Source organism: Pholcus phalangioides, unplaced genomic scaffold, assembly GCF_987345545.1.
Source record: "Pholcus phalangioides strain wild (caught in Gottingen) unplaced genomic scaffold, Ppha-v1.0 ptg000015l_1, whole genome shotgun sequence".
NCBI lineage: Eukaryota > Metazoa > Arthropoda > Arachnida > Araneae > Pholcidae > Pholcus > Pholcus phalangioides.
This window is the reverse complement of record NW_028301608.1, coordinates 30,490,110-30,517,913: the sequence shown is the minus strand read 5'-3', so window position 1 is coordinate 30,517,913 and position 27,804 is coordinate 30,490,110. Positions and strand designations below refer to the sequence as shown.

Genomic DNA, 27,804 nt, shown 5'->3' with positions numbered 1-27,804 from the left:
ACCATCAAATAGCATACTTGAAAACAGTACTGTGAATATTTACTGGAGAAAGTTCCGAATGTTAGAAGTAAAAATTTTCTATCATATCAAGAGTTACACAAATGATTCATGTCTATTAAAAAAAATTACTCCAACTCACTGAAATAGACAAGTCTGATCAGTAAATATAGTAAAAACAAAATGTTCACATGGTAGGGAAAACGTTATAGCATGGTAGAAATAAAGATTTTATGCATATACAAGTGATTTATTTATGTCTGTATATCAGATGGAAAAAAAACCAAAACACTCACTGGACATTCCTCCATCCATACTTCGAGAAGCAAACCTCTTGCTACTGAGAGTTCTCTCAAAGTGAGGTGGGGGCCTGTCAATAAGAGCACTTGCCATTCTCGTCTGATACTGGGTCCGACCAGAATAACGAAATTTTGATCCGAATCGAGGTAGGAACAATTTTGGTTTAGGAGGAGGTTCTGGCATCATTAATCTGCAACAATAACATGTAAAGAAAATTTTCAATTTCTTAATAATTATGAAAGAAATTCTATTTCATGTATTGCAAATTACCATCAAAAGATGTTAGGGAAAAAAATCGAAGTATAGCAACATAGGTTGTTTAACATTGTTAAAAATTTTCTTTCTAGACCATGGGCTTCAACTGGTGTTGCGGAACCAGACAAGATCCAGTGACAGATTTTTTGGGGTTCCTCATGATCAAAAGCCACAGAACCTTTAAAAATCCCAAAAAACCGGAGAGCTTTCCACATCAAATTTTTGAAGCAGAAATTCATGAATGTCTTTTTCTGTTTCATCAGATAATTATAAGTTGAAAAAAATATGTTTTTTTAGACAAATATTCAAAAATCTGAGTTCTGTAGAAAAGCCTCATTATATCATCAAGGGTTCTGGGGGAACACCCTTATATCTATCAAGGGTTCCATGAGAAGTTTTACACTGGAAACCCTTGTTCTAGACTATGTGTTCCTCTCACATATGATAACATGTTCATTGCATTATACTACTACTACTCCTTAACCATACATGTACCTCATACACATTCGTCTATGGAATTTCTAACGAATTGGTACATGCAGGAGAATGTGTGTTCTGAGTGTATATGTGGCGTTAACATATTTATGTTGTCGAGTTGAACTTGTTTCATGTTCATGCTGCCATCTGCTTGAATTTTTCATGTTATGTCAGTATTGTGTTCTACGTCTGCCTGCTCTTTGTGGAGAGACTTTTTCAAATGGGAGACCGGCTTGTGTGTACTTGCGCCTCCAAGCTGGAAAACTGCAGAAAACCAACTTCAGTCAACCACCACTGTGCTGTCAACAATCTGAATCCTCAGAAAAATAGTCTAGCACAATGCCCACACGACCACACAGTGGCCATTACAGTACACTAAAATGTGCCAGAATTTTTGGGCAGACCACATAAAACTGTTAGGGAACCAGTCTGATCTGATGGAACCAGTGATGAAAACTTAATAAAATAAACAGTTATATTGTTGTATAAATATAAATGAATAAGCTTATATGAGTGTATAAGTTGAAAATATATTACCTGAAAAATGTGTGATGCTCAACACAAACTTTCCAAAGTCGCTTTGCTGCCCTATGATTTGCCAGTTTGAAACCAATTGTGCTCTCAAATTGTTCAAACTAAAGAAAAAAATTTTTTAAATTTTATAATACAATTGCTAGTACAATAAATTTCCAAAGTTATAACCAAGTTGGATAACAATTAATAAAAGGCATATTAAGTCTTTTTCTACAAGCAGGATAAAGATCAAGAGAAAATTGATTTAATTCTTTTTTCTTGACTTGGTTGTAATGAATGTTTTGATAGTTGTGACTCAGAATTTCATTCTATTGTATAGCTTTGAATATCAAGATATAGAAAAACTGGTATTATTTTAATGACAACAAAATTTTAACCCTTCAAACAGTTTTTTTTTATAAATTTCACTGCTCTGCATTATGAATCACAAAGTGAATATCACAAAACTGTCTGTAAAATGCCACATCTTTTTTCACAAAGATGACTTTCTTCCGATTTTCTGCAGGTGATAATGCTTTCCCCATCCCCTGATCCAAGAACAATAAACCAAGGAAGGGAAGAACTTCCCTACAAACACCGGCTATTTCCTTCTGTTAGAAAAATGTAAAATAAAAGCTGTCTCTGCCTACTGGAAGTTGATCGACTGTTTAGGGGGGGGGGGGGGAAATGGAAAACATGTTCGAGTAAAGACAATATTAAAACTCTCTAGGCACGTCATTACCAAAATAAGAGAGTTTTGAGGCGGCAAGATATCTCAGAACTGCCAAAATACAAAGCATCAAATGAGGAAAGATCTCATGAATGCCGCTGAAGAAGTTGTTACAAAATATTGATACATAAAATAAATTTGCTTTTTTTAACCATTCTTTTTCTTCTTTCCTGAAAATATTGTTTCATTTGTATATAAAAGTTAATGCAATATATTTTTATACACAGTGATACCTTGGCTAACAAAGATAATTTGTTACAGAATCACATTCTTCAGCTAAAATGCGATTTTGGCTAATTTTCCACAGAAACTATCAAAAATCACATTTTGGCTTCAGTTTCTATGGAAAATTGTTTAATTTGTTTTAAAAACTGCCAAAAATTTTAAAGTAACTTTCATAAAACAGTAAGAACTACTATAAAAAATTAGAAACTAACTGAAGGCCAAGATAAACAACTTCTTAGGGGTCATTCGTCAAGTATTACGTCAGTATCAAAGGGGGAGGGTGTTTCGGATTTGCTGACTTTTGATGACAAGGGGGGGGGGAGGGGGTTCGAAGGTTGCTTATGTCATCAACCACCCCTTTTTGAAGATATGAAATATTCTAAGCTGCTGACGAAATTTTGCTGACAGGGGGAGTCAGTGTTTTGCTGACAAGGGGGGGGGGGAGTCAAAAATGGCTAAAAATCTGTAATACTTGAATGGCCCCTCAATTGGATGAAGGAGAATTTAAAGGATGATCAAAAACTGGAAATTTTTTATTCTACACTATGTACACAAAACAGTCGGGTTTATGAGCCACAGTGAAAACAAAAAGTGTGAGGTGGATTGCTATGTGATATAGTCAGGTCATTTCTCTCCCAGTCATATGCAGATAGAAAAGATAAGTTCCTAGAATGTCCAGTCTGTTCAGTTTGATATTAAGAGTCGAGAATGTGAATTTTTATACTGATGCCTGGACCCCTAAAGCAGGCTATTAATCTGCTTCCAGCCTGGGATTATTGATAATTGATGATTATTGAGTGTTTTACTGTATGTACTGAAATCATTCAACTCTAAGGCTATTTTTTAAATGCATTTTCTCTTCGTTTAATCGTTCATTTTACATGAAATGGCTTAAAATCTTTCTGAAAGAGAAAGAGAGGTGTATCTGAAAACTGATTTCAAGTGACAGTTACTCATTGGATTGGATTCATTTTAATTGGCACAAAAATTTAGTTCACAACACAGATGGTTTTACGTTAGTGCATGCATTTATTTCTACTAACACGTTCATTAGCCAAATCCATATTCATTAGCTGACTGAGAAAAACTAAAAAAAATTTATTAGTAAAAAAAAAATCTGTAAGCTGAGGCATTCGTTATCCAGGTATCACTGTATACATGGTGCATAAATATCTTAAATGCCTTAAAGAGGTTACCTCTCCTGGTCTTATCTTGATGTAGAAATTGTTACGTTTGTAAGATATCTTTAATATTTTAGGCCAGGCAAACCGATTTATGCGAAGCCGATCACGAAAAACCAACAGACCAGATGCGCATACACCCAACATTATTTCAACACCTTCAGAATCCTTTGCTTTGTGCAAATCTACTCCATACATGGCAAGTTTCTTGGCATTTTCTAAGTAGTGAAGCTCTGCCTCTGCTGGTGTTTGACCCCTGTACATTGAAAGAAGGGGAAAAACACATTTAAATTACTTCAATTATAAATGGCATTCCATGATAGAAATAATCAGAATTGTTCACAGATTAGATAAGCATTAGACACTTCAGCAATGCGAATACAGTATTTCAGTTAAATGAACTTATGTGTAGTATGTGAAATTACAAGTACATGTCTAGGATATGGCTTTAAAGGTAAACAAATTGAAAAAGATCCATCAAAACTGATGAGAAAATCAAGGGACGAACCACAAAACTACATTTAAGCTTACTTATGTTGCCGATGTAGTTCAGCTACTTTCTCTTCGAGCTCTACAGTTTGGTTTGGTGCAAATTTGAAGTTTGAAAGGTAATTGCTTGCATGTTCTTCTGGGTCATAATCCCCAAGCTCTGACTGAACCAAATATGACCCGAGTAAGGCATGAGTCACAAAAGAGCAAGGCAACCTAAAATTAAAATTCCATTCAAATGTACACTGTAATAGTTTTTATTGGAAATTTAAATATTCCAGTCACAATGCAACATGATTTCAGTATATAATTATATAGTTTGCAGGGATGCGAATAATTTGTTTTTGAAAATAAAAGTACTCACTTCCCAGACAAAATGTCATTTCTAATTTGCAGGCACAGCTGATACCTGGAAAAAAACACATCATGATTTTACATAGACATTTATAAATATGCATGCTTATTAAAGCAAGTTTTTCCAGTTTAACAAAAATAAAAAATAATTATTTATGTAGTATTTAAGTGAGGATAAAACTGCTGTTTAATACCTTGTAATATCTTCTTGAAGTTGTGATGGATCTGGTGGGTAAAATTTTACTTCAAACCCAAATTCCCATAAAGGTCCTGAAAAGTTCAAATTTCTATTATGATTAAACATTAACACCAAAGAATGTTTGGTTCATTCCACAGAGATTTAGCAAATAATTGTAAGTGCAAAGAAAAAGAAAAATTATTGCACTAAACTATATAAACTGAAATTCTTAGAAAGAAATTAATTCAGGAAAAATCTTCCCAAAAAAATTTTGAGAGAGGCTGCATACGTTTTTCAAATACATCTTTATGGAATGAATGAAATATTGTAATTTCGTTGCACTCAGCTATACATCACATTTTTTTTTTTTAATTTAGTGATTTAATTTTCCTATTCCTACACAAATGGTTCATAACAACTAAATAAATATTTATTTTCTTATTCCAAAGCATATTTCTGAACTGTACAAAAAAACACATGTTTTAAATATTGACTGTAATAATAAAACAGTTATTAATATACTGTATATATATTCTGTTTCTGAATATTAACCTTTAAATGTGTAGCTTTGAATATGTGCAAAGGGTTCTTTAAACGTTCATTACTGCAGCCAGTTTGAAGATAAAAATTCAGAATCGTATTTGCAACATAAGGTGAGGTCGATCATTTTCTTTCCATTTTATGCTTTGAATTTGCTGGTAGATGTCCCAATTAACAATGACAACTCTTTGTTGCAGAGCATGTGTGGCTGTGATTTCACTAATTTGTTAAAATGTTTTATTGTATTTCTTTTTTGTTGTATCTTCAAGTTTGCAATCCAGATTTCTTTTCTTACTAAATTTTGAATCACAAAGAAGGTATTCATATATTTTTAAAGTAACATTACTTCAATTCATTTATTTCATGTGTGATTTTTGAGGCTTTGCACCTTTTCAATAAGGCCCTGTATACACATTACAATTCAAAATGTACTTTTTTCCATCATTCAATACGAGTCATTAAGTATGAAAAGAATTATCTGCTCGAAAAAAAATATTGAGCATTTTAGGGTTAACCCTTAAGGGCAATAACATTGCCTTAAAATAAATAACAGGCATATGATGGATTTAAAAAATTATTTATACCTTTAGCTTGCTTGCTTATTCTCTTTTCATTATTCAGCCAGTTCTAAACAACCACACAAAAAATACAGAGCTATCAAAATGTAATATATTTAATAAAACAAACAAGGTGAATTTCATTTATCATCAATTATATCATTTAATTATTCCTATATTTCCGGATAGCTAGAGGCATGCACTATATGTTTTAACCACATCTGTAAATATTTATTTCATTATTTTTCAACCCAAAACATTTTGATCATCTACCCTGCACTTCTAATTGTATTCAATACATTCACTTTGATTTGCATCATAATATGTTTGTAATTTTTCATGCAAATTTTTGGAGCAATTTATAACTTGGAAATTATTTTTCTATGTCCTGTAGACATATTCATGCTGCTACTACTCAACTTTCCCATCTAACTCTATCAGCAACTAATTGCCTGAAAGAGATCTGACTGGATTTGTAGCATGGCTAGTCAGCAAAGAAGGGAATTGTCAGAAAATGGTGACAAAAAGTATACAATGGATCATGTTTATAACTAGAACCCGGAAGTTCAGGCACTAAAAATGGTTGACATAGGCAGGGAAAAAGGAACTAAAAATACCTAAAATAGGCACTTAAAAAGGCATTTATAATTCATAGAAGGAAGAAAATATGACTAGAAAGGTATTAAGGGTCCAAAAAGTAGCTAAAAGATCCCAGCCTAGGGGCTCTGCTGTGGGATGTGGGGGTCATACTAACACCATCCGGTGAAGACAAAGTTAACTCATGAGAATTCCAAGTTCAGAATCTCTCAGATCACTTATTCACATTTAACTAGAGCTGGGGAGGGGGGGGGACTTTCTGATGAAAATTAATACTGGGAGTTGGCAATTTTTTAATGACCTCTGAAATGTACCAATAGACTTAAAATTATGTTAAAATAGGCATTTATGACGGAAAAAGTTTAAAAAAGGCATATATGCAGTCATGCCAACATTGGATTAAAGCTCGTCAGCAATGATGAATGTTCAACTTTGCCATGGGCGCCCCCCCCCCCCCCAAGACAAAGTAATCATAGAACAATTTAAAAAATCCCTCAAAATTTAAAATTTTTTTAATTTTAATTCAAAGTTCATTAAATACAGTACCTGAGTGACACTGGAACCTAGAGGGTTCAGGTAACATGAGCCCCCCCCCCAACTCCCGAAACAACGGTCCGAGGTCGCCAAGTCCCTTAATAATTCATGAATATTCAATGCGATCCCAACTTGCATAAGCCCTTGTTGGCCGTATATACGGACGTCTAGCAACCCCAGACACCCCCATATCCGTTTTCTTCGTATCAAAGCTCCCACGGCACCTACGATGAAACATTCTTTCCGACACAACCTCCGCGAGCTCGACCATGCATTATGCAAATGAAGCCGTGTCCACGCTGAACCATTCAAAAACCTGTTTTTATCCCACAGCGTGGGACGGTTTTGACGGAAAACAAGTTTCTGCGCGTTTGGACATAGAGTGTAGAGCTAACACCTTCTACAACAGAAAGCCTTCGCACGAAGCTTTGACGTCACTGAAGTCGTCCATTTCACCAGCAACCATTGGATAAAGCAGGCCAACGTATGCGAAATCTTAACCTTTTTTGCAGTATATGCAATGACTATAGGTAAAATGGATGACTTCGGTGACGTCACGAGCTTCGACCGGAGGCTTTCTGCTATAGAAAGTGTTGGTAGAGCGGCAGGTTTAGACGCGGCTTTATAGATTGCCTTCCACGCACAGACACAACAGATCGGCTCCGAGTTTGTCTTCTCTCGAACTCTCTCACATGCGTACACAAATTCATCGTTACGGTAAAGATCGATACACACACAATTTTATAAAAAATAATTAAAACCCCACAAGAAACTAGAAAACCCGATTTTTTCAAACAGATTTCCGTAGTATTGAGAGTGTCTCCCGTAACTCTGTAGTTCATTGCGGCCGTCCGTAAAAACTACGGACAATCCTTAGCAGTTGGCAACTATGTATATGTCATTTTGCCTGAAGGCAAACTTCCGGATTTTACTTATATAACGCTCCCAGTTAGCCCCAAAGCAGAATACACTGAAATATGCGATGTACGTCGCAGAACAATCTGGAAGAATTTTAAGAAAAGTGTAGAAAACACAGAATAGAATTTTTACGGATATTATTGGGATTATTATGGAAATTTTTACCACAGAACATTTCCAGTCAGCTGAGGGCTCGTGCAGAACAATGCAAAGCATTCTGCTTTGAGGCGAGTCAGAGCATTTCCCTAGTTTAGCACAACTTATATTACCAGGGTTCCAATTCTTAATAGTACTTATCAAGATTTCCTGTTCAACGCGTTTTCCTGCTTACGTTTTTTCATGACGGGTTTTTTTTTTTTATATTATATATGGGATCCACTGTATGTATATTAAGATAGTAAAAAAAAAGTTATCAAAACTAGGCAGTTTGAAACCGATAATAACTTTACTGGTGATGCCATACTTTGTGGTCTATCCGCATTGGTGCTCACGTTGTGTGAAACTTTACTTTGGAGACTTGCAATATTTACACTAATGCTATGCTTACATTGACTCCTGTTTAAAAAAAACACAATTTCCAAGATATTGACTATGATTATTAGTGTATAATAGAAAGTATTAGCAATTACATTTGAACTATTCAGAACTGATTAGGAGCATTTAGCAAGCATTACCTATTAACTGCTCGTTTAAGGAGTATAAGAAGAAAAGAATTACATGGGAAATCCAATTTTATCCCAGAAAGGTGCAGCGGATACGACACTGATGTGCAAATGCTAAGCCCGCAACTCAAACAGTACCTCCTTCTTGTTTTTTTTCCGCGCTGTGGCAGATATGCCCATGAGATACTTATTCTAAGAAATATGGCATTTACTATTTTCATAAGGGACACCTCATACGAACACTTGATCCATAAAACTAGTTTTTCAGCATAATTATGCATAAAAAAGTTCCGATTTTGATATGACTTTACTATATCAAAAAAAAAATTACCTTGTTATAAATGTAAAAAAATGAATACATACCCTACTCCCATCAGTGTCAGGGAAAGTCAACCCGAAATAATCTCGCTCAAGCAAATTCAAGAATTCGGCAACCCTATTGAACAGATCACAACCTTTAGCTCGCCTCTGAAATAAAAGAAATTACAAAGAGTTGTTGGCAATAAACGACAAGCACCATGACAAGAAAATCAGAATTGCTTGTTAGTTGATCGCTAATTCTCTCCCCCTCCCCCCATTGGTATACCATGTTATAAATAAGAAATATCAAATACTAGCACAGCTGGAGAAAAAAAAAATTATTTGAATCGGGACTGAGCTGAAGAAAACACTCCCTTACCTCAACATCACATTCAAAGTCGGTGCCATCAAGCATACGAACTCTACAAGGAACTACTTTACTTCTAGCTCTATCCATCTTCTTGTTTCTCCGGCCAGTATCATAGGGCGAATCAAAACCATTATGCAGCACAGCTCCACTCTCCGTCACTGGTAATGAGGTGTCTGGAGGATAAGTGCGTTCATCTGCCAGCATCATCTATGAATGAAGGAAAATGAATATTTTTATGGTGAAAAACAAGAGTCGTCTTTCCTATCACATGTTTGCTCCAGAAAAAAAAAAATCTCTAAACATCATTTCATCTCAAGAAAATAGGTTTAAATACATTTTTGTGATGACATTAGAAATTATGTAAATTTTTCATTTCTCGTTATCACTCACAATAGAGTAAATTCATCAATTCATTCATAATTAATTAATTGTGAAACTTCACTACATCATTCTTTTTGGGAAATCTTGTACAGAAAAGAACCGACAAGCATTTTCTATCATTTTTAGGCGACTTATTTTACATATCTCATTGATTACCATCAGGTACTGTTGTTTCCTTACTGAAGTAATATAAACAAGATAATTTGAGATCCGCAAAAAGTAGATGAAAGGTAAAATGCTGTAATTTCCTGTATATAGTCCATAGGCTAGCATATACCCGAATTTTCGGTGAGGATAATACCATTATCTGAAACTTTTTTGAGAGAGGGGTTAGAATAAAAATTAATATTTTTGAAATTAATTCATGAAGAATAATTTTTTTAGAAATAACAGATGACGATCAACATTCTTTCTCGAAAATACTTGATTTGTTTCATTTCCAGAAATTTAATTAGGGGAAATACAGATAATGACCAGAAATATGTATGTATGTATGTGCTAATTATGTGCCATCGGATGAGTTAATTTTTTTTTCCTCTCAGAGTAGTGAAATTCGCATGTGCAGCAGAAAATAACGGTGGCAACACGCTACAATTGAAGAAATGACGTAGGGACAGAAATTTGTGCATTCTCGTTTAAATTTTGCATCGTAATGATGCCTATCATAAAATATTAAGGAACTTTAAATTACTCCGGGGCCAAATATTTCTCTTCTTTTCACAGAACACACACAGAAATAGGGAGTGGTATTTGGCTTCGAAATGAGGTCTCATTTTTTAATCTATAGACAATTCCATATCTTAACGCCAATCTTTTCCAGAGAGCACTAAATAGCGTTTATCAAGAGCAGTTATCAAAAAACTAGTCTTGTGATTCAAAGGATGTTGCATGATATACAACAATTAATTTTCATCGGCCAAAAGGCCAGAAACCTGGAGTCAGATTCATTAAGGTTTTTCTTTACCCTCATTCTCTGTGAAAGCAGCGGGAAAACTTTTATTAATGAGACATGGCTTGGTTGAGTGTGATCTGTAAAACCAGCCGGTCTACATGAAATAAATACAGGCTACCAATAACTGTGATCATCTTCGGTGCAAGCGAAAAAAATCCAAATTTATATGTATACCTAGAGAGAGAGAGAGAGAGAGCTTTTAATAGGCAGTGGAAAGGGTGTTGTAGGTAATAAACAGAGCCATCAAACAGCCATAAAAATGCATAAAAACAGGAACTGCACAAACCCATTACTATTCCAATCCATTTCCACAGAGGAATCCTCTCCGTGCGTCAATTTCAAATGGCATCAACCCCAGGCCTACAAGACCACAAAATGCTTCGAAGAAACAAGCCCGGCCAGCGGATTAATGCGTCTAAATCGTTCGCGTGCCGTATAAAATGAGTTTAAAGGGGATGGAGAGGCTATTATTTACAGAATCAGCCATCCCTTAAAATTGCACTCACGAAACCGAATTCTAGGGATGGATAAAAAAAGAAGAAATACTAGCCGAGATACAGACAGAGAGGTTGATGAACGATCTCGGGGCGGTGGACAGAGTGTTAGGAATCTATCTACGAACGACGGACGGACGGACAAAAGACAACGCCCGAGTCACCTTTCCTTTAACCCTCACAAATATCCCAGGAAAAATGAACAAAGTTTGACACCAATAACAGGGAATGGTCGTATATGAAGGGAGGGAGAGAAGAGAAAAGCTGAAATTCCGTCTGAAAATTCATTTAGAATTCATATCCCAAACCATGAAAATAGCTCCGATGGTGATGAGGAGACGAAATTCTTTTCACTGATGTATTCATTAAAAACACATGGACCGAAACTTAATGATCTGAAACACGAGATTGACACAGACTCCCCCCCCCCCCAAAAAAAGGAATGAAGAAAAAACATTAAAATTAATATAACGGGCGCAAGAGAACTAAATAAGTACTGTAGAATGTTAATTCATATCATCTTTCTTTTTTTTTAAATCCGAAAAATACAGGTTTCCCTCGCTTTACGCGTTCTTACTTTAGTTACGCGATTTTGAAAAGTTGATTTCAGAAATCGTTACCTACAAGATTTTGCCAACCATCTTGATATTAATCTTGAAAATAGACTTGCAAATTAAAGATATGACGTGGTTAAAATGACAAAATCCGTTGGATTATCCACATTATTGATATCAGACTAGTGTTATCCAAAAAAAAAAAAAAAACAATTTTAGAGAATAATTTCACTCCTCTCTAAAATTTTAAGGGGTAATTTTGTAAAAAGAGGGTGCATTTTTCCATTAAAAGCAGAAAAATAACTATTAAAAAAAATTAGCTAAAATTTGATGGAGTATTTTCACTTCTCAACGAAATTTGGAGAAGTAAATTGAATTTTTATGCGTGAATCACGCATTGGCGAACACTGGATGAGACAAATGTGAAACAAAATGCTCAAATCTAATTCCATAGATGGAATTGGCCTATTTACAATTCCTATGGCCAGGATTACACTATAAAAGTTTGAGAAAGATCCTTTAAAAAACTTGAAAAAAAAAATAACCAATAAGCCTATTGGTTACATTCGCTTGAATGTAACAATGACATCGGCAATGCTATCAGAATTTTAATCAAAGAAAAAGAATCTAATGAAATATGTGGTAAAGTAAAATTGCCATATTTGTGAGGGATGTTTAGAATTCTCCAGCAATTCTCTTGCTAATGAGGTTTTCAAATTATTAAAAGCATTAACAAAGAATGCTGCTTTTCAACTGAATCTCGAATTTTTCATTAAAAAAAAGTTATCAGCTTATGGCGGGGATTACACTACAAAAGTTTGACAAAAGATCTTTTACAAAACTTGAAAAACGCAACCAATAGGGCTCTTCTCTTCAGGAAAGGAAGCATCCACACACTAGAATTAATTAGAACTAGTGAAGACAGAAGCAAAAAGTATTAATTGAATTTATTCCATATAACTTAAATTACGAGATTTGTTTAAAAGTCAAAATGATCAATTCATTAAAAACAATTAATTTGCTGCCAGAGAAAGAAGTTGGATACATTTTTTAAACCTTTTTTGAAGAAAACCAAATTCCTACTCCTACCCCTTTCCCATCTTAAATTCACTTTCATAGCTTTCCGCGATTAATCGCATAAAGCTATGGACGCCTGTAAAATTATTCATTTTCGACCTTTCCTTTTTGTAAACAAAGGAATTTAGAAATATATATAATAGCTTTCTATGATCAAGAATTATTCAAATTCGACTGCGAAAAAGAATAAAGAAAATGTTCTAAGAAAACAGAAAAATAATTGCATAAAATAGTGTAGTATATATTAAAAAAAAATTTCAAATTATAAAATCAATTTATTTTTACTCTGAATATGATGCCAGATCATTCATTAATCGAAGGCTCTTTAGTTAAATGGTATCTCCAGACCCTTCGGCAATGTTAATTATATCATACATAGGCAGATGCAGATTCCCTCCCCCCCTACCGTTAAGTGGAAAAGTTGTACTGTATTATTGGCAAGGGCGGAGGTGGGCAATCGCCCCCCACGCCGTTCGAGAAATCTGTATTCACTTAGGATATCAGGACTACTACGGGTATTGGAATGCTTGCTCATGAACTGAAATAACGCTGGAGATGAATGATAAACAGCGGAATAACGCTTCCCAGTCTCAATGCGGTGCAACAAATTCGTGCGCATAAAAAAAAGAGAAGGAAAATAAGATGAATTGAAAAAAATACATATATATATATATATATATATTAAATACCGCAGATGGCCCATAGCGGTATCATTACGAATGAAATATTTGAAATTCCATCCCGACCACAGCATTAGATGAATAAAAAATAGCGGTTCGTACAAAACCCAGGAACCCCCTGATAGGTAAAAATAGGAACGTAAATCAAAATACTAATCGAATCCAGTAGAGGACAGTCATAAATCTCAACAACAGGATGACATCGAAATCTAATAAAGCCTTCCCAATAAGGGAGCGGTGGAAGCTGCGTCCGAGTAACCCACTGAGCTCAGTGAAAAGAGTTTTAAACCATGTGGGGGAGAAAAAATCCTATTTCAAACAAAAAAATTAAATTTTGAAGTAGTCATAAAATTTTTCAAAAGTTAATACCCATACATCAAGGTATTTATATAAAAAGTCATTGTGGATAGGCGATAAAATTAGAATAAGGTTAAAATTAGTAAAATAGAATGTCTCTTAAAATGACTTTTTTAAAGTTTTCTGATAAAAGAATTCAAATAAATCAGAAGTCTGGCCAGACAGATGTGTTGCGAAAATGAAATAAGGAAAAATTTTAAAAGAAAATATTATGTAACAGGGGTGGCCAACTTTTTTCCGTTCAAGCAAACACAACGGTCAGCTGCAGCGCCGCTGGCCGCATTATGGGTGTCACTCCGGTGTATAAGCTGCACCAGTAAAATGACCCGCACATTGTATACGCCATAAGTAATATGGTAAACACGGGTAATTTAGTCGGTCGCTAAATTTTTACACTGTGGGCATTGTATTCCCTTTTATCTTCATAAACATACCCATGGTTTACCTGGTTGCGTTCCCAGCCAGATGTGACACATCAAAAATTAGTTTCTTCTGCAAATTATTCCATCCAATCCATTCTTGGTTGGAATTTTACAAATGCAGCATTTATTCCAATTTTTCTTCAATTATTATTTTGGCAAGATAGGCAATTTTCCAAACGAGGTGTCGGAAAAAATAGGAGAAAAACCATGACAAATTTTATGAGCAATTTATGTTTTAAAAGGCAGTATGGTTGCAAGTAATTTTCAGCTGACGGAACGAGAACTCAAATAATGATAACAAATTTGATTTAACACCTCGTAAATTATTAACTTTAATTTGATAATTTATTTTTACCTTGTCGGGGGCCGCACAAAATCACCTGGTCAGCTGTTGGCCACTCCTGCTATATAACATACTTTAGTAAGACCGATACGTATGAATGGGAGGGAGAATGAAAAAAAAAGGGAGTGATAAAAAAAAAATATGGAGGGAAGTAACATATTTAAAGCAATGACGATTTACAAAAATGTACAGGGTGCCCCATAAATTCGTAAATAATATAAAAATTCGCAAAAAATTGAAGGAATTGATATATTTGAGTTCTGTTTGCGAAAAAGTCATTCTCATGAATAGAGATTTTTTTTGAAAGAAAAAGAATTAGTTCAAATTTTTTTCAATAGTGAGCGTTGCACGAAGGAAAAAGTAAATCATCGGATATATGCAAATCAGAAATCTATAAAATGTAGAGTGTACGATTAACAGCTCAGTTCTGAATTTGTCCTGTTGCTGGCACTTCATAAGGTTTTCATTGTGATGTTGACATTGGTGAATAAATGACTAAAGTTGTTGTACCTCAGCCACGGATCACCGGCTGCAGCTTTACGAACGTTTCGGACACCGATTAGATCGGATAACGGCTCAGGTCTAATCACTCCTAATTAACTTCCGCTCAGTGCTCTCTATCGGCAAAAATTTAAACTAAATTTTTATATCAGAATAATAAATAAATAAATAAAAATACACCTTCACGAGAAAATTTTCGCAAACCGCATTCAAATATGTATACCGATTTCTTCAAATTTTATGAATTTTTGAACTGTTTACGAATTTATGGGACACACTGCGCATTGTTCTTAAAAAGTTAACAAAATTCTTCGACTTGTATATACGACAGAAAAAAATTCTATTTATTTTTCTAAAGCACTGTTGTTCCAAGGGGGGCGGCAATGGGTTTAGTATCGGATCCTATGGGTTGGGGGCAAGATGAAAAAAAAAATGTTGAAGGAAGCGATGGAACAAAAAGTTTTGGAAACTGTGCTAAAGTTAGGCAAACAAACCCTCAAACACACAAAAAATAATTTTATTATTTACTACAAAATAAAGATTCAAAACTCGTCAGAACATGATTGGAAGCATGCTAAAAGTAGCGAGAAAGGGAAGAAAAAAAGTCCCCCGACATCCCGTCTAACAAAAGAGATTCAACCGCCTACACCACTGATCCCATTGTTATTTAATTAAACCATCCGCGAGTTGAAGGACAACGCATCACACACACACACACACAGACATCAGCAGAGGAAACATCCAGATTATAAATGGAAAATAAACTCGTGTCCGGTATTGAAATGAGGAAAAAATTCTGATAAGAGTATTGGAACAAAAAAAAAAAGGTGTAGCCGCTATTATGTTCTAATTGCTCCCCCGGCACACATTCACATCACTAAGGAGAAGAGGCAAAAACTCAATAAGTTCCTCTCGGCATGAAACGAAATGTACACGAGCGAGCTTTGGAGGACGGCATCAATTCCACAGACCCGTGGGCGGAATGATGATGATGCAAATGACAGGGAAGATGAAAAGCAGAGAGAATGCTGTTTTCCTCTTTCTCTTTTTTTTACTTTCTTACGATTGTTCTTTCCAAATGAAGGACATCAAAACCACGCAATTATCTGCTGTAATTGCCCTCAAGACGAGACATTAACAAAGACAACAAATAGCGATGACTGGTGTAACGTTTTAAAAAAGAAAAGTGAATGGAAGAGAATTCAATGAAAGCGCTTTGGAGGATAACGAATTCGCTCATCAAAATAGAAGTCTCGGATGTCTTTTAACAAGACAATAGCTCAACAGTTTAGAAACGAAAACAAGCATTATAAAAGAAAAAGGTAGCCTACATAACCAAAGCGTCATATTTTTTTCAGTCATATTTTTTTTCAGTCAGGATTGCAACGAATAAGGAACCGTCTTAAACAATATTTGAAACTTATATAGTCGTGTCAGCGTGTCTATTAACATGGAAAAGGCTTACTAAGTTCAGGAAAAGAAATGATTATTGATTCGTTTTTCGTAAGAAATTTGACTAGCACCTAATTTTTTTTCTTAAAGCTCTGCTTTTGAGTATCCATAGCATATAGGCTGTCCAATAAATTCCTAAATAGTTTGAAAATGCATAAAAATTGAAGGAATTCGTACATTCGAATGCAATTTGCGAAAGAATTATTCTCACGAAGGGTATTTTTGAGTAAAAAAAAGGGGTAGCTGCAATTTCGGGCGATAGAGCACACTGCACGAAAGAAAATTGGCATACTTCTGGACTTAAACCTTTCTTCAATCTCTTCTGTGTCTGAAACGTTCGTAAAGCTTCAACTGACGATTCGTGGCTGAAATGAAACAAATTCACCAATAGTGCTTTATCTACCAATGTCAACATCGCAATGAAAACTTTATCCAAGCGCTAGTAACAGGAAGATTAAAAAATGAGCTGCTAATCGTACACCCTGCATTTTAAAGGACTTAGTTTTGCTTTCGTGCAGCGCCTTCTATCGGCAGAAAGTTGAACTGGATTTTTTTAAACCAAAAAAAATATCCCTCCCCCTTCGTGAGACTAACTGTTTTGCAAGGCGCATTCAAATATACCAATTGCTTCAATTTTTATGAAAGTTTACACCATCTACGAATTTATGGGACCCCCGTATGTTTCAAACCAATGTCTGGAAAATTTCAATCTCGGTTTTAACGACACAAAGTTTTTTACGATAAATTTCGCAGTTCCCTTTACTACTAACTTCAAGGTGCGAGAGTAAGCCCCGGTCTTCCATTTGAAAAAGTCTCTTCGCAGAGAGCAGGCAGACTTTCAACATGATACTTACATAACAAGAAAATTCAAGCACATTTACCATTTTCCACTTCAAAATGGGTATTTTTGCATATTCGCCGGTAAAAGCGATAAATTTATTAACCAAGGTAAGTATCATTATGTAAAATAACCGATTTATCACATTTACGTAACATATATATTTCCTGCTTTTTTTACCGCATGTAAGATTTGTGAAAAGACTTCATTGGTGAATCATTGAATCATGGTCCGGAAAAAGAGCAACAGCCTGAGCAATGATGAGTATTGATGTAAATACCGATATTCCGTAGGTGATGAAAAGCTTACACGATTTTCGTTAGAATGGAGGGTAAAGGTAAATCAACAACAATTAATAAGATTGGTGGGGGGGGGGGGGGCATACATACAGTACTTTTTTCACCTCTCCAGAACAAGATCACTACAATGGCCGGACGATACATGCAAAACAAGAATTATACAAAATACCCACAAAATATGGACACGAGCACGACTATGAGCAACAATTGCACCTGTTGAGGTCACCACATTGGGCTTCCGTGACTGCCCCCTTCGGATGACCGTGATAGTGGGAGATAGGAGGGAGTTGACTTCCGCCGGCGGTAATACGGTGAGGATGAAGGTGGTCGAAACATTGGTTGAGGTCACGCTCTCGTGATCAAATACTTTATCTACTTATTTCCATTATTATTTTCTTCTTTTTTTTTCAGTCATATGTATTGAGATTAACAGAATCAAATGGAGATATGCACACACGATGCATGCTTATGACCTCAAACTGCTGTATCTTATTAACACTATACCACCACCACCTCCAATTCAGATGAAAAAATTCGGACCTTACCTTCGCCGAAAATGGTATCTTCCATTTTTTTTGGCCGTGGTATCTTACAACATTCAGCTATTGCTAATTCAGGGTGTCTTGTCCTTTTTTAGCTGCGACCCAAAACCAACAACAAAATCAGCAACCCACGGGACTTTACTTTTCGAAATTTGTGAAACCAGTGACGCAATAAGTGCATTTATTAAAGGCTTGTTAGCGGATTTGTACGACTCATTTAGGAAATCGCTAGAGGTTTGTACAGCGACCCATTCCTAGCTGTAAGTGGATTTCTACTACCTATTTCGGAAGCCCCTGAGAATCAAGTTTGGGTCGTGACCCCATGTCAACAACTTTCTAATTGGAAGTTAGAGCATAGGCGGACCGTATAAAAATTTAGACTTTTTATTTCGTTACACACAGTATTTTCGTGTAAAACGAGATGATTTTAGTTTTTCACTGTTTTGCCCACTCAAATACTTTCGAGGAAAATCTTTTGGTCGCTCACTGACCTCGTCCCTCGCTCGTTAAGTCACTTTCTTGGTCAATCCCATGCTCACATTCTCTCTAGGTTAGCGGTTCTCAACCTTTCTTGACCCACGGAGCCCTTTCCGGTATATATTACTTTGGCGGAGTCCCGTAGGCCTATTTTTTATTTATTCATCTAAGTTACTGACTTATTTTTATTATTCAAAAATATTAAATTTTTTTTTTTTTTTTCAAATTTTTCAACACTGTTTTGTAACTCACATGCTTGCATACACTCTAGTTCACTCTTTTGGTCACCCACTGACTTGGTCTGTTGTTCTCTAGGTCATTCACGTGCTTGCATACTGTTTTGTTCACTCACACGCTTGCAAACTCTACTAGTCGGTCACTCTTTCGTCATTCACATGAATGCATACTGTTTTAGTGACTCACATACTCGCAAATGCTCTAGGTCGATGATGACTCTTTTTTAATGCTCTTTTGATCACTCACGTGCTCCCTTGCTCTCGGTCACTCGTATGTTTGCAAATTTTTTAAATCACTCACATCCTTGCAAATTCTTTACGTCACTCTTTTGGTTGCTCACTGGCCTCATCTCTTGCTCTCTAGGTCACTCATTTGTTCACTCACATTTTTGCAAACTTACTAGGTCATTTGTTTTGTCATTTACTTACTGCACCCCTCTCCCAGCTTTCCAGATAGACGCGGATTAATGATTTTAACTGTGGGGGTATACAAGTTTTGCCACCCTATCTACTAATTTATCTCGATTTGTCTCTAAATTTACCGTTCCTCTGAACTTTGCGCTTAAGGCCGTAGCGAGGGGTGGGGGGACTTGGGGGGGTCTGCCCCCCCCCGAAATGTGAGAAAATCACCGAAAAAAGGGAAAAAGATGGCCAAATCTATTGTTCTATCACTTTGGTTCCCCCCCCTCCCCCCAATGAACGAAATTTCTGGCTACGCCCCTGCCAAGGCTACCCCCCAACCGGTAAATACGACTGCAGATAGTCTGCTCCACGGACTAGGTATATCCAACCTGTTCTTGATTCGATTATATTAATATACTGTAGTTAACCACACACATTTACGCATATGAAATTTCAAGTTTATTCCGTACAACAGTTTACCACTTGCCTTTCTTATTAGAATCAAAATGAAAAAGGTAAATAATATTAAACCCCTCGATGGGGGACTCCCTGCGGTAGCAATTTTTTCTGTGGCCATGTCGCCATTTTTTGTTATACCCCTGTGTCAGGAAATTTTTCTGACAAGGGCGAACCGGGTATCGAACTCGCGACACCTCTAAACATCCTTTGGTACTTTAGGCGAGTATCTTATCGACCTGGGCTACTGCGCCCGACGAAAAAACTGTATTGCTATATTGTACACGGCACATACTCGAGGAACGAGACAAAAGAGAGAAAGAGGCCACTCAACGAGGTGCAAGAGTCGAACAAACTTGTTCGCTTTCACCTCGATCTGCTGATAGATCCATTTCTCACATTTTTTTTCCTTTCCCTCTTCTGCGGAGGAATCATCATCTTACCCTTACATATTTCAGAATCACTCCTGCTATTTTCTCTCTCTCTATCCTCCTCCTCCACTCCTACGCATTTTTTCTTCCGTTGCAATTCGTACCTCTTCGCTTCACTATGAATCTCTTATCTTTCTCTAATCTTTCGCAGCCTGAGGTACAGTAAGAAACGCAACCATAATTCTTTCTGTGGGGAAAGGGATTTTGAATTTCACATTTAGCCTAAATATATGATTTTATTTACTCATATAAAACATCAACAATAGAATAATTCTACAAAATGTCATTTTTAAATTATTTATTTGTAAAACTGTAGAATTTATATGCAGTACGTATTACCATATTAGTTATAAATGATACTATATATGATTTTAAATATAGTATTTAAAAAAAAAATTATCATTGTTTTCTATGTATACACACACCAGAAGACAGCACGTCCAAAAAACACCTCATAAATATGAAAACGATGATTTTACGTCAAAAATGACAAAAACAGAAAGAAATATTCTTACAAAAACCATTTATTCCAACACAGATGATTTCTTTACACTTGCAACAGCACCCAAAACTGCAGCCCGAAAAAAAATCCCTCTCTGCTTATGAAATGCGATATAATATTATATCCAATATTGTATAAATGTTATATAAATATTACTTACTGACGAACATCGTACACACGAACGTCCTAGACCCCTTAACACACTCAGAAATACAGCATGGCATCCCAAACACTGACTTCCCACAGAAGCCATTCGCAGCTGTACAAAATTTGTAGTGCGACAAGACGCATCATTACGTAAACTAAAAAATTCCCTCTCAGGTAGGCAGCGTCTCGAAAAATAGCGTAAGCTTGCATCGTTTATCAAAGATGACTGATAACACAGTTAGTATGATAACGTTAAGTGTGAGCCATCTATAAAAATTCCGAGGATAACAGAATCAACAAATTATTCAACTATTTAAGCATTTAAAAAATTATATGCAGCAAATGGGACCAAATATATTCCAGCATCAAGCATACGAGCATTATACCGGGTGTACAATAAATTTAGAGTAGTTTAAAAATTCATAAAAATTAAAACTGCCTCAGCCACGAATCACCGACTGAAGATTTACGAACGTTTCGGACACAGAAGAGCTTCAAGTTTTCTATGAAAATCTGTGATGTTTTGTGCAATGCCCTCTATCGACAAATTCGAACTAATTTTCTTCCCTGAACAAAATCCCTCGACTTTTTCGTAAGCCGAGTTCAAAGACACCAATTCCTTCCCTTCTTTTTATGAATTTTTTAACTATTTAGGAATTTATGGGACACCCTGTATATAAAAAAAAATCACAATTAAACAGCAGAATATCGTCAACTAAATTCTATGATATTTATTTCTGATCAAAAAGTTGTTCGGATTAAGCGAGAATGACTATGTCAGGAACAAAGCCACCCAAGCTCTAGGCATGCTGTCCAAAATGACATTTCCTCAAGCTTGTCTCTCCTTAAAGAATAAAGTCATACTATATAAATCTATACTTCGATCAATTATGACATATGCAGCACCGGTCTGGACTACGCAAGTCATAGTAACAACATGCAAAAAGCTACAATCTCAGCAAAACAAGATCATAAGGTCTCTTGTGAGGGCTACTAAATTTATACGTGGAGCTGACATCAGGAAAGACCTGGGTATACCCCCTTGTACTGGACTTCATCAAGGAGCTATCTACAACCCACTATGACAATCTACAGAACTCCGAATATGGCCATCTCAATGGGATAGTGGATTACGACTATAGAGTAATAATAGCAGTATATATCTTTGATCTATATGATTACGACCCATAGCAAAGAACCATATACCGTAGACCAAAAAGGGTATTGCATACTGACTGGACGGTCTACTGAACTTATAAAGAGAATTATGTATTCTATTAATATTGATTTTGTTAGAAATGTTTTCGAGAAAAATGAAAAAAAAGGAATATGGAAAAAAAAGAATAGGAAAAAAGATAAAGTGGGAATTAAATAATTAAATTAAATTAAATTAAATTAATTAAATAATACTGTTTCATGTATTATTTAACTTTGGAAACAAATAAATATTTGGAAATAAAAAAAAAAAAAAAAAAAAAGAAAATGTATACATATACAGTATTGTGCATTTCTATTGTTCTGTATAAGTTAGAATACAATTATAAATTAGATTACAATATATAAAATAAGTTCCTTTTAACGTATTTGCATAACGTATATAACGTATATACATTGATATCCTATTTTTATCTACTATTTTATATATTAATATCCTATTTTATATATTAATATCCTATTTTACATATTAATATCCTATTTTATATATTAATATCCTATTTTATCTACTTTGCCACTAGTATATGGTACTCACCTTATATCCGTATGTGTTATCTCTATATCTTATATATGTTGTATGCGCTATAATATATAGATACGTTTTGTATGTAATCTTTTCCCTAATTGTGGTCTTTCGGAGCACATACTGCATTTGTACTGTGGACATGACGTTGGACTTGATTTTTGTTTACTCTACACAAACACACACTCATGCTTTACATATACATGTACAAACTAGTCTTTCTTCTTCACAACGCCTGAGAAAGGCTATTTGTAAGTCGTCAGACAGCCTCACTGGGCTGGGAAACGACGAAATAAATTAAATTCTGTTCTGTTAGCGAGTAATGCATGATAAATAAGAAATAAAAATGCGATACTTTAATCCATGATAAATAAGAATTATTATTTTTATGCTATATTTTACACAGTAAGGATGGCAATATAATAGCTTATTCTCATGTCAATTTGCATTTAGTAGCATCACTATGTTTTACAATGTCATACTCAAGTATGCGGGTAAATAAGTTGATCATTTTTGTCGCACCACGGTCATTTTCTGCACACGAGGGCTAATTAGACCGGGACCTACAATTTATTGCCGATTCCGAACGGCAGGCTTGTTTTTTATACTCGTCGAGGGGTTGGTGCGCTAACCCCTCGATGGGGGACTCCCTGCGGTAGCAATTTTTGCTGCGGTCAAGTCGCCGTTTTTTGTTGTACCCCTGTGTCAGGAAAGTTTTCTGACAAGGACGAACCGGGTATCGAACTCGCGACACCTCTAAACATCCTTTGGTACTTTAGGCGAGCATCTTATCGACCGGGCTACCGCGCCCCGCGGGTAAATAAGGATATTAATGAAAAAACGTGTGAAAAAAAATGCATTATTAAAAAAAAAGTATTATTGAAATACAATATATCATCGTTCGTTAAATTTGATTGTCAGAACCGTGGAAATAGAAATCTTCCAATTACCAGTTTTTAATATTTATTTAAATAATTAGTTTCATAATTAAAATTCAATATTAATCATTTGAAATTACCAATAATTTTACTTTCAATTAAAAACATTAATTTTATTTGTAATTGCAATGCATTTTAAGAATATTGACATTCGGCCAAAACTTTAGCGGAATATTCGGTTATTCGGCAAAATCACTATTCGCCATATTCCTAACCTTAACATGTACAAAATCAAAGGCCACAACAGTCAGTTGCACAACGAGATGGCTGAAGAAAGATGCCCATAAAATATGGATGTCAAATATAACTAAAATACGGCAACCTAATACAAGAGCATGTATCACGAGAAAAAACTGATAATTAATACTATACAATACACTGCCCATAACAAAGATTACGGTTGTCTTATCTAAGTATGATAGCTTCTCGATTTATATCCCACTATGTCCATCGTACTTCTTTTTAAACGAGTCAATTATTTTAGATTTCACGACCCAAGGAGGTAAGCTATTCCATTCATCGACAACCCCCCTGTTGAAGAAAAAACCCCAGCGACACCCCAACCTGGAATTGTCCCTTACTAAACGATACAGGTGTCCTCTTTTGGAAGCGGTTGATCAACGGTGTATTAATAACTCGGTCCATCGTACTCATCCCGTTGAAAATTTTAAACACTTCGATCATATCCCCCACCCAAGACAAATGCGTTCCTCGAATGTAAACCTATTCAAAAAATCGAATATTTCTTCTAGCTCAAGCCTTGTGTGCCAACACGAGCATGCGTAGCTCTTCTATGCACCCTGTCAACCAAGTCCCTCAGAAAAGTGAAAGAATTAGTTTAGGACAGCGCGAAGTGACCTTTTAAGAATGAAACCGAACATTCTATTAGCTTTTTTGACCACCGATAAGCAATGTTCAGAAAACCTAAGCCGTTCGTCAGTGATAATTCCCAAATCAGTGACCCTAATTAAATCCAAAATGGCACCACCATTCAACTAGTAAGTGAAACGTGGGTTGTTCGAAGCAAAATGAGCGACCATGCATTCATCATGCACGTCACTAAAGGTCATAGTACATTCATTAGCCCAAGCTGCAATTACATTCAAATTCGTCTGAACCACTCCGATCCTCATCTTCTAGATTGAAATTCCCGGATGAATTTTTGATTCACATTATCTCTATAGACATCATGAATATCCATTGTATGAGCAGCATCAAAAAGCTGAAATGACAATTCTCAGCCATGTTGAGAGAGAGAACCGGGGGCCTATCAATCGGAAATTCCTTGGAATATGAAGTGGGCCGTTGTTCGGTTGAACACGCAATAGAAATTTATCAAAATATACTGATTACAATTTTTTTTTTAAATTGACTGCAAGTATCTTTTAGAGAGACTTCCCTGAGTTTTCACAAAATGTTTATCTTAATTTAACAAACAGACAGCTCAGCAGTGGAAATATGTGCCAACAACAAACACCCAGGACTTTCGGAACGACCCCATGCGTTATGTCAGTGGTTTTTAAAGTGAACGTCGAAATTACCAGCTAGCTTGCTTACTTACCGAATACGGCCAGGCTCTGTCGCTTGCGCAATTTAAGCACATTGCCCTGAGGGTGCGGCCGTGTCGGCTTTTAATCCATTCTCACAATTTACAATCAGCGTAGATATACGCAGATAAGATACATATATAATATAAGGTAATACATAAAATCAAGAACAAGTCTTGATTTTATATTCGCATCAATATTCACCACTGATGAGTTCCTGTTCGGGGCATTCGAGTGTTTTTAGAATATTTTAGGGGACCACGGATAGGCAGTGGAACTAAGACAAAGGAACCACGAATGACAAAATGGTACCGATTCAAAACCAGCATCATCGAATACACAGTCAGCCCGGCTTAAACGAATCCTCAGGAACCAAAATTTGTTCCATAGAGACGAGTTCCCCCACTCAACAGAATATTAGCAAATTTTTCCGCTAATCGAATATTGGGATTCACACGGCAACTGCAAGTATTAATTAACCACTACATACGTATTTTTATTAGATGAATATCGGGAGTTATGTTACCGGTTGAGAATTATAGAAAACCTATACTCGGGGCTTCGAGTGTCTTCAGTACATTTAATTATTGTATTTTGTTTTTGTCTGTTGAGCCCATATACAGAGGACGCTAACATTTTCAATAAAAGTAAAAATCTGCACCAACGCCATGGCTTCACGCAATGTCTTCAAATTAAAAAAATGATCACGAAAAGAAAGGATTTCTGTTTGTGCAACAAATTTAAAGTTTTGGATGCAATATAAAGAACTGCAACTGGCAAAAGAGTATGGAATTTCTCAATCTCGGGTGTCACGCATTAAGAAAAATTCTGATGAAAGTAAAGGAGATTATCAAAAGAAATGAAGCTAGATCAGGAAAACGGAAAAGACCCAAGCTGAGCCACAAATGCATTAATCAACGGAGCAATGATTAGGTAAAAAGCAGAGGAAATCGTCAACGATTTTGAAAACTGCGAAAATTTTTCTGCTTCAAAAGGATGGTTACACAGATGGTAGTAAAGGAACAATTTGAGGATTAAGACATTGCAAAATATAAGACATTTTAAAAATTATATTAATGGTGTAAAATGACAATTGTTTTCCGCTTAATCGGATATTATGTGCTGGAACCGGTGATATCCATGGGGGCTGACTGTATTATTCGCAAAAGCAATCTTGTAAAGAAGTGGTTCGTATCCAACATGTCTATATTTTCACAAGAAAGAAAACAATCAGTATGATCTCTCATTTGAAAAGCAAAAATATAGTCTCCGTATTTACATTAGCTTAATTTTGCAAGTGAATAGCGAAAGTGGTGAAAAGAAAAACCAGCAGAGCAATGCGTCCGCTCTCATTCGTAAAGAATTTTGAATTCGATGACTAATGGACCATAATAATGTTGAGGAGCCACACAAACCGAGATTTGGTGGTGGGGAGGAGGCATTTTTCTTCTTTGGGAATTGAGACAGCATTTCAGTCTTAGACCACATCTTGAATCTTGCCTCTTTTTTTACCTTCCCTTATCTTTTTCCTCCAAGTCGCGTGTGCGCCTACCCTCTCTGAGCGCAGCCTAATGATAAAAAGTAAAAGGGGAAAAAAAGTAGACCCTAAAACACGCAAGTGATACGTATAATAAGTAAGAGACTGAAACATTCCATAATAGCTTCTATAAAGTAATTTTTTTATACGCATGTGTTGCGTGTCCGTAATACTAAACACTGGCGGATTGTGCAAGACACGAGGTTCCTTCTCTGTGACTGGTTTCAACCAGATTTTTCGAAATGAGGTGATGGAGAGACACCGGCCGGCAACTCGATAAAGATTTCCAAGTAGGATAGATAAATAGGTGGAGGTTCCTCACCGTTATCTCTGAAAATGCTGGAAGTTGACAGACTAGACACTGAATTATCTAATACAGTCGGACCCACTTAATCGGATAACGCAAGGGATTTTCAAACTTTTTCCACCCACGACGCCCCTTCCCCCTATTCAAACAATGCTTATCCGCGAACTCCGCTGGCTCCCCAGAGATGTTCCACAAAGAATCTCTTCGAAAAGCCTTTGTCAGGGTGTTCACGGCACCCCTGACAACGATTGGAGGTACAACAGCGCACCGCGACGCACAGTTTGAGAACCCATGAGATAAAGGATACTCCACTTAAACCGGTGAAATCCTCCAGCACCAAAATTTCCCCCATAGAGCATTACCTCCTAGTAAAAATGATAATTTCAACGACTTTTCTCCCGTTTAATCGAATATTACGCTTCACACGTCAGCTATTAATACACATCAACCCCTACACATCAAATTTTTAATGAATGAAACATTTTGAATTAATGGAAAAGATGTTACACTACGTTCAGATTAAAAAAAAAAATACGTTTGAGAATTTCAATACGTACATTTAATTACTTTATTTTTATTCTATGCTGAGCAAATAGAAGGCGCAAAATTTCCTAATGAAAAGTAAATATCTTAAGTACTGTGATCATTGTAATTAAATATAATTTTCATTTCATTTTCGATGTTTGACATACTTGAGACATCTGTCACAAACTCGGAGAAGGCATTCGTGTTGTGAATTAATAATATTTCATGGATTAATACTTACCATACAACCCATAAACGGCAATTATCAAATTTATAGTTTTCATGTTTACGCGAGAAAAGAGGGGCAGAGGTAGATAGAGACCGACCAAAAAAGAAAAAAAAAATGGAGTGGTGCGAAAAAAAAGTAAACAGTACTGCGCCCCAGCGCAGATAAGGCAAAGACGTGTATGATCCCATTCTATTCGGATTTAATCGGGTGTCTGCTACCGTCACCGAAAAGATCGTTTCTAGTGGACGACGATCTCGTCCTTT

The 27,804-nt window shown here is 35.8% G+C and overlaps 1 protein-coding gene across 4 annotated transcripts in view; it reads right to left on the bottom strand.

Moving 5' to 3' along the window:
- The window catches only part of cora (erythrocyte membrane protein band 4.1 like coracle), a 57,938-nt gene that overhangs the window by 15,664 nt on the left and 14,470 nt on the right, over window positions 1-27,804 (bottom strand). For 3 of the 4 annotated variants that reach the window (XM_089243311.1, XM_089243310.1, XM_089243309.1), the window contains exons 2-10: window positions 9,187-9,384; window positions 8,871-8,975; window positions 5,824-5,866; window positions 4,716-4,791; window positions 4,532-4,576; window positions 4,210-4,383; window positions 3,694-3,934; window positions 1,567-1,664; window positions 294-487 (exon numbers count right to left, since the gene is read on the bottom strand). In XM_089243311.1, coding sequence (XP_089099437.1) covers window positions 294-487; window positions 1,567-1,664; window positions 3,694-3,934; window positions 4,210-4,383; window positions 4,532-4,576; window positions 4,716-4,791; window positions 5,824-5,866; window positions 8,871-8,975; window positions 9,187-9,384 — 1,174 coding nt within the window. Of the gene's footprint in view, window positions 1-293; window positions 488-1,566; window positions 1,665-3,693; window positions 3,935-4,209; window positions 4,384-4,531; window positions 4,577-4,715; window positions 4,792-5,823; window positions 5,867-8,870; window positions 8,976-9,186; window positions 9,385-20,733; window positions 20,895-27,804 lie in introns of those variants that run through there. The other variant, XM_089243308.1, reaches the window with a different exon arrangement.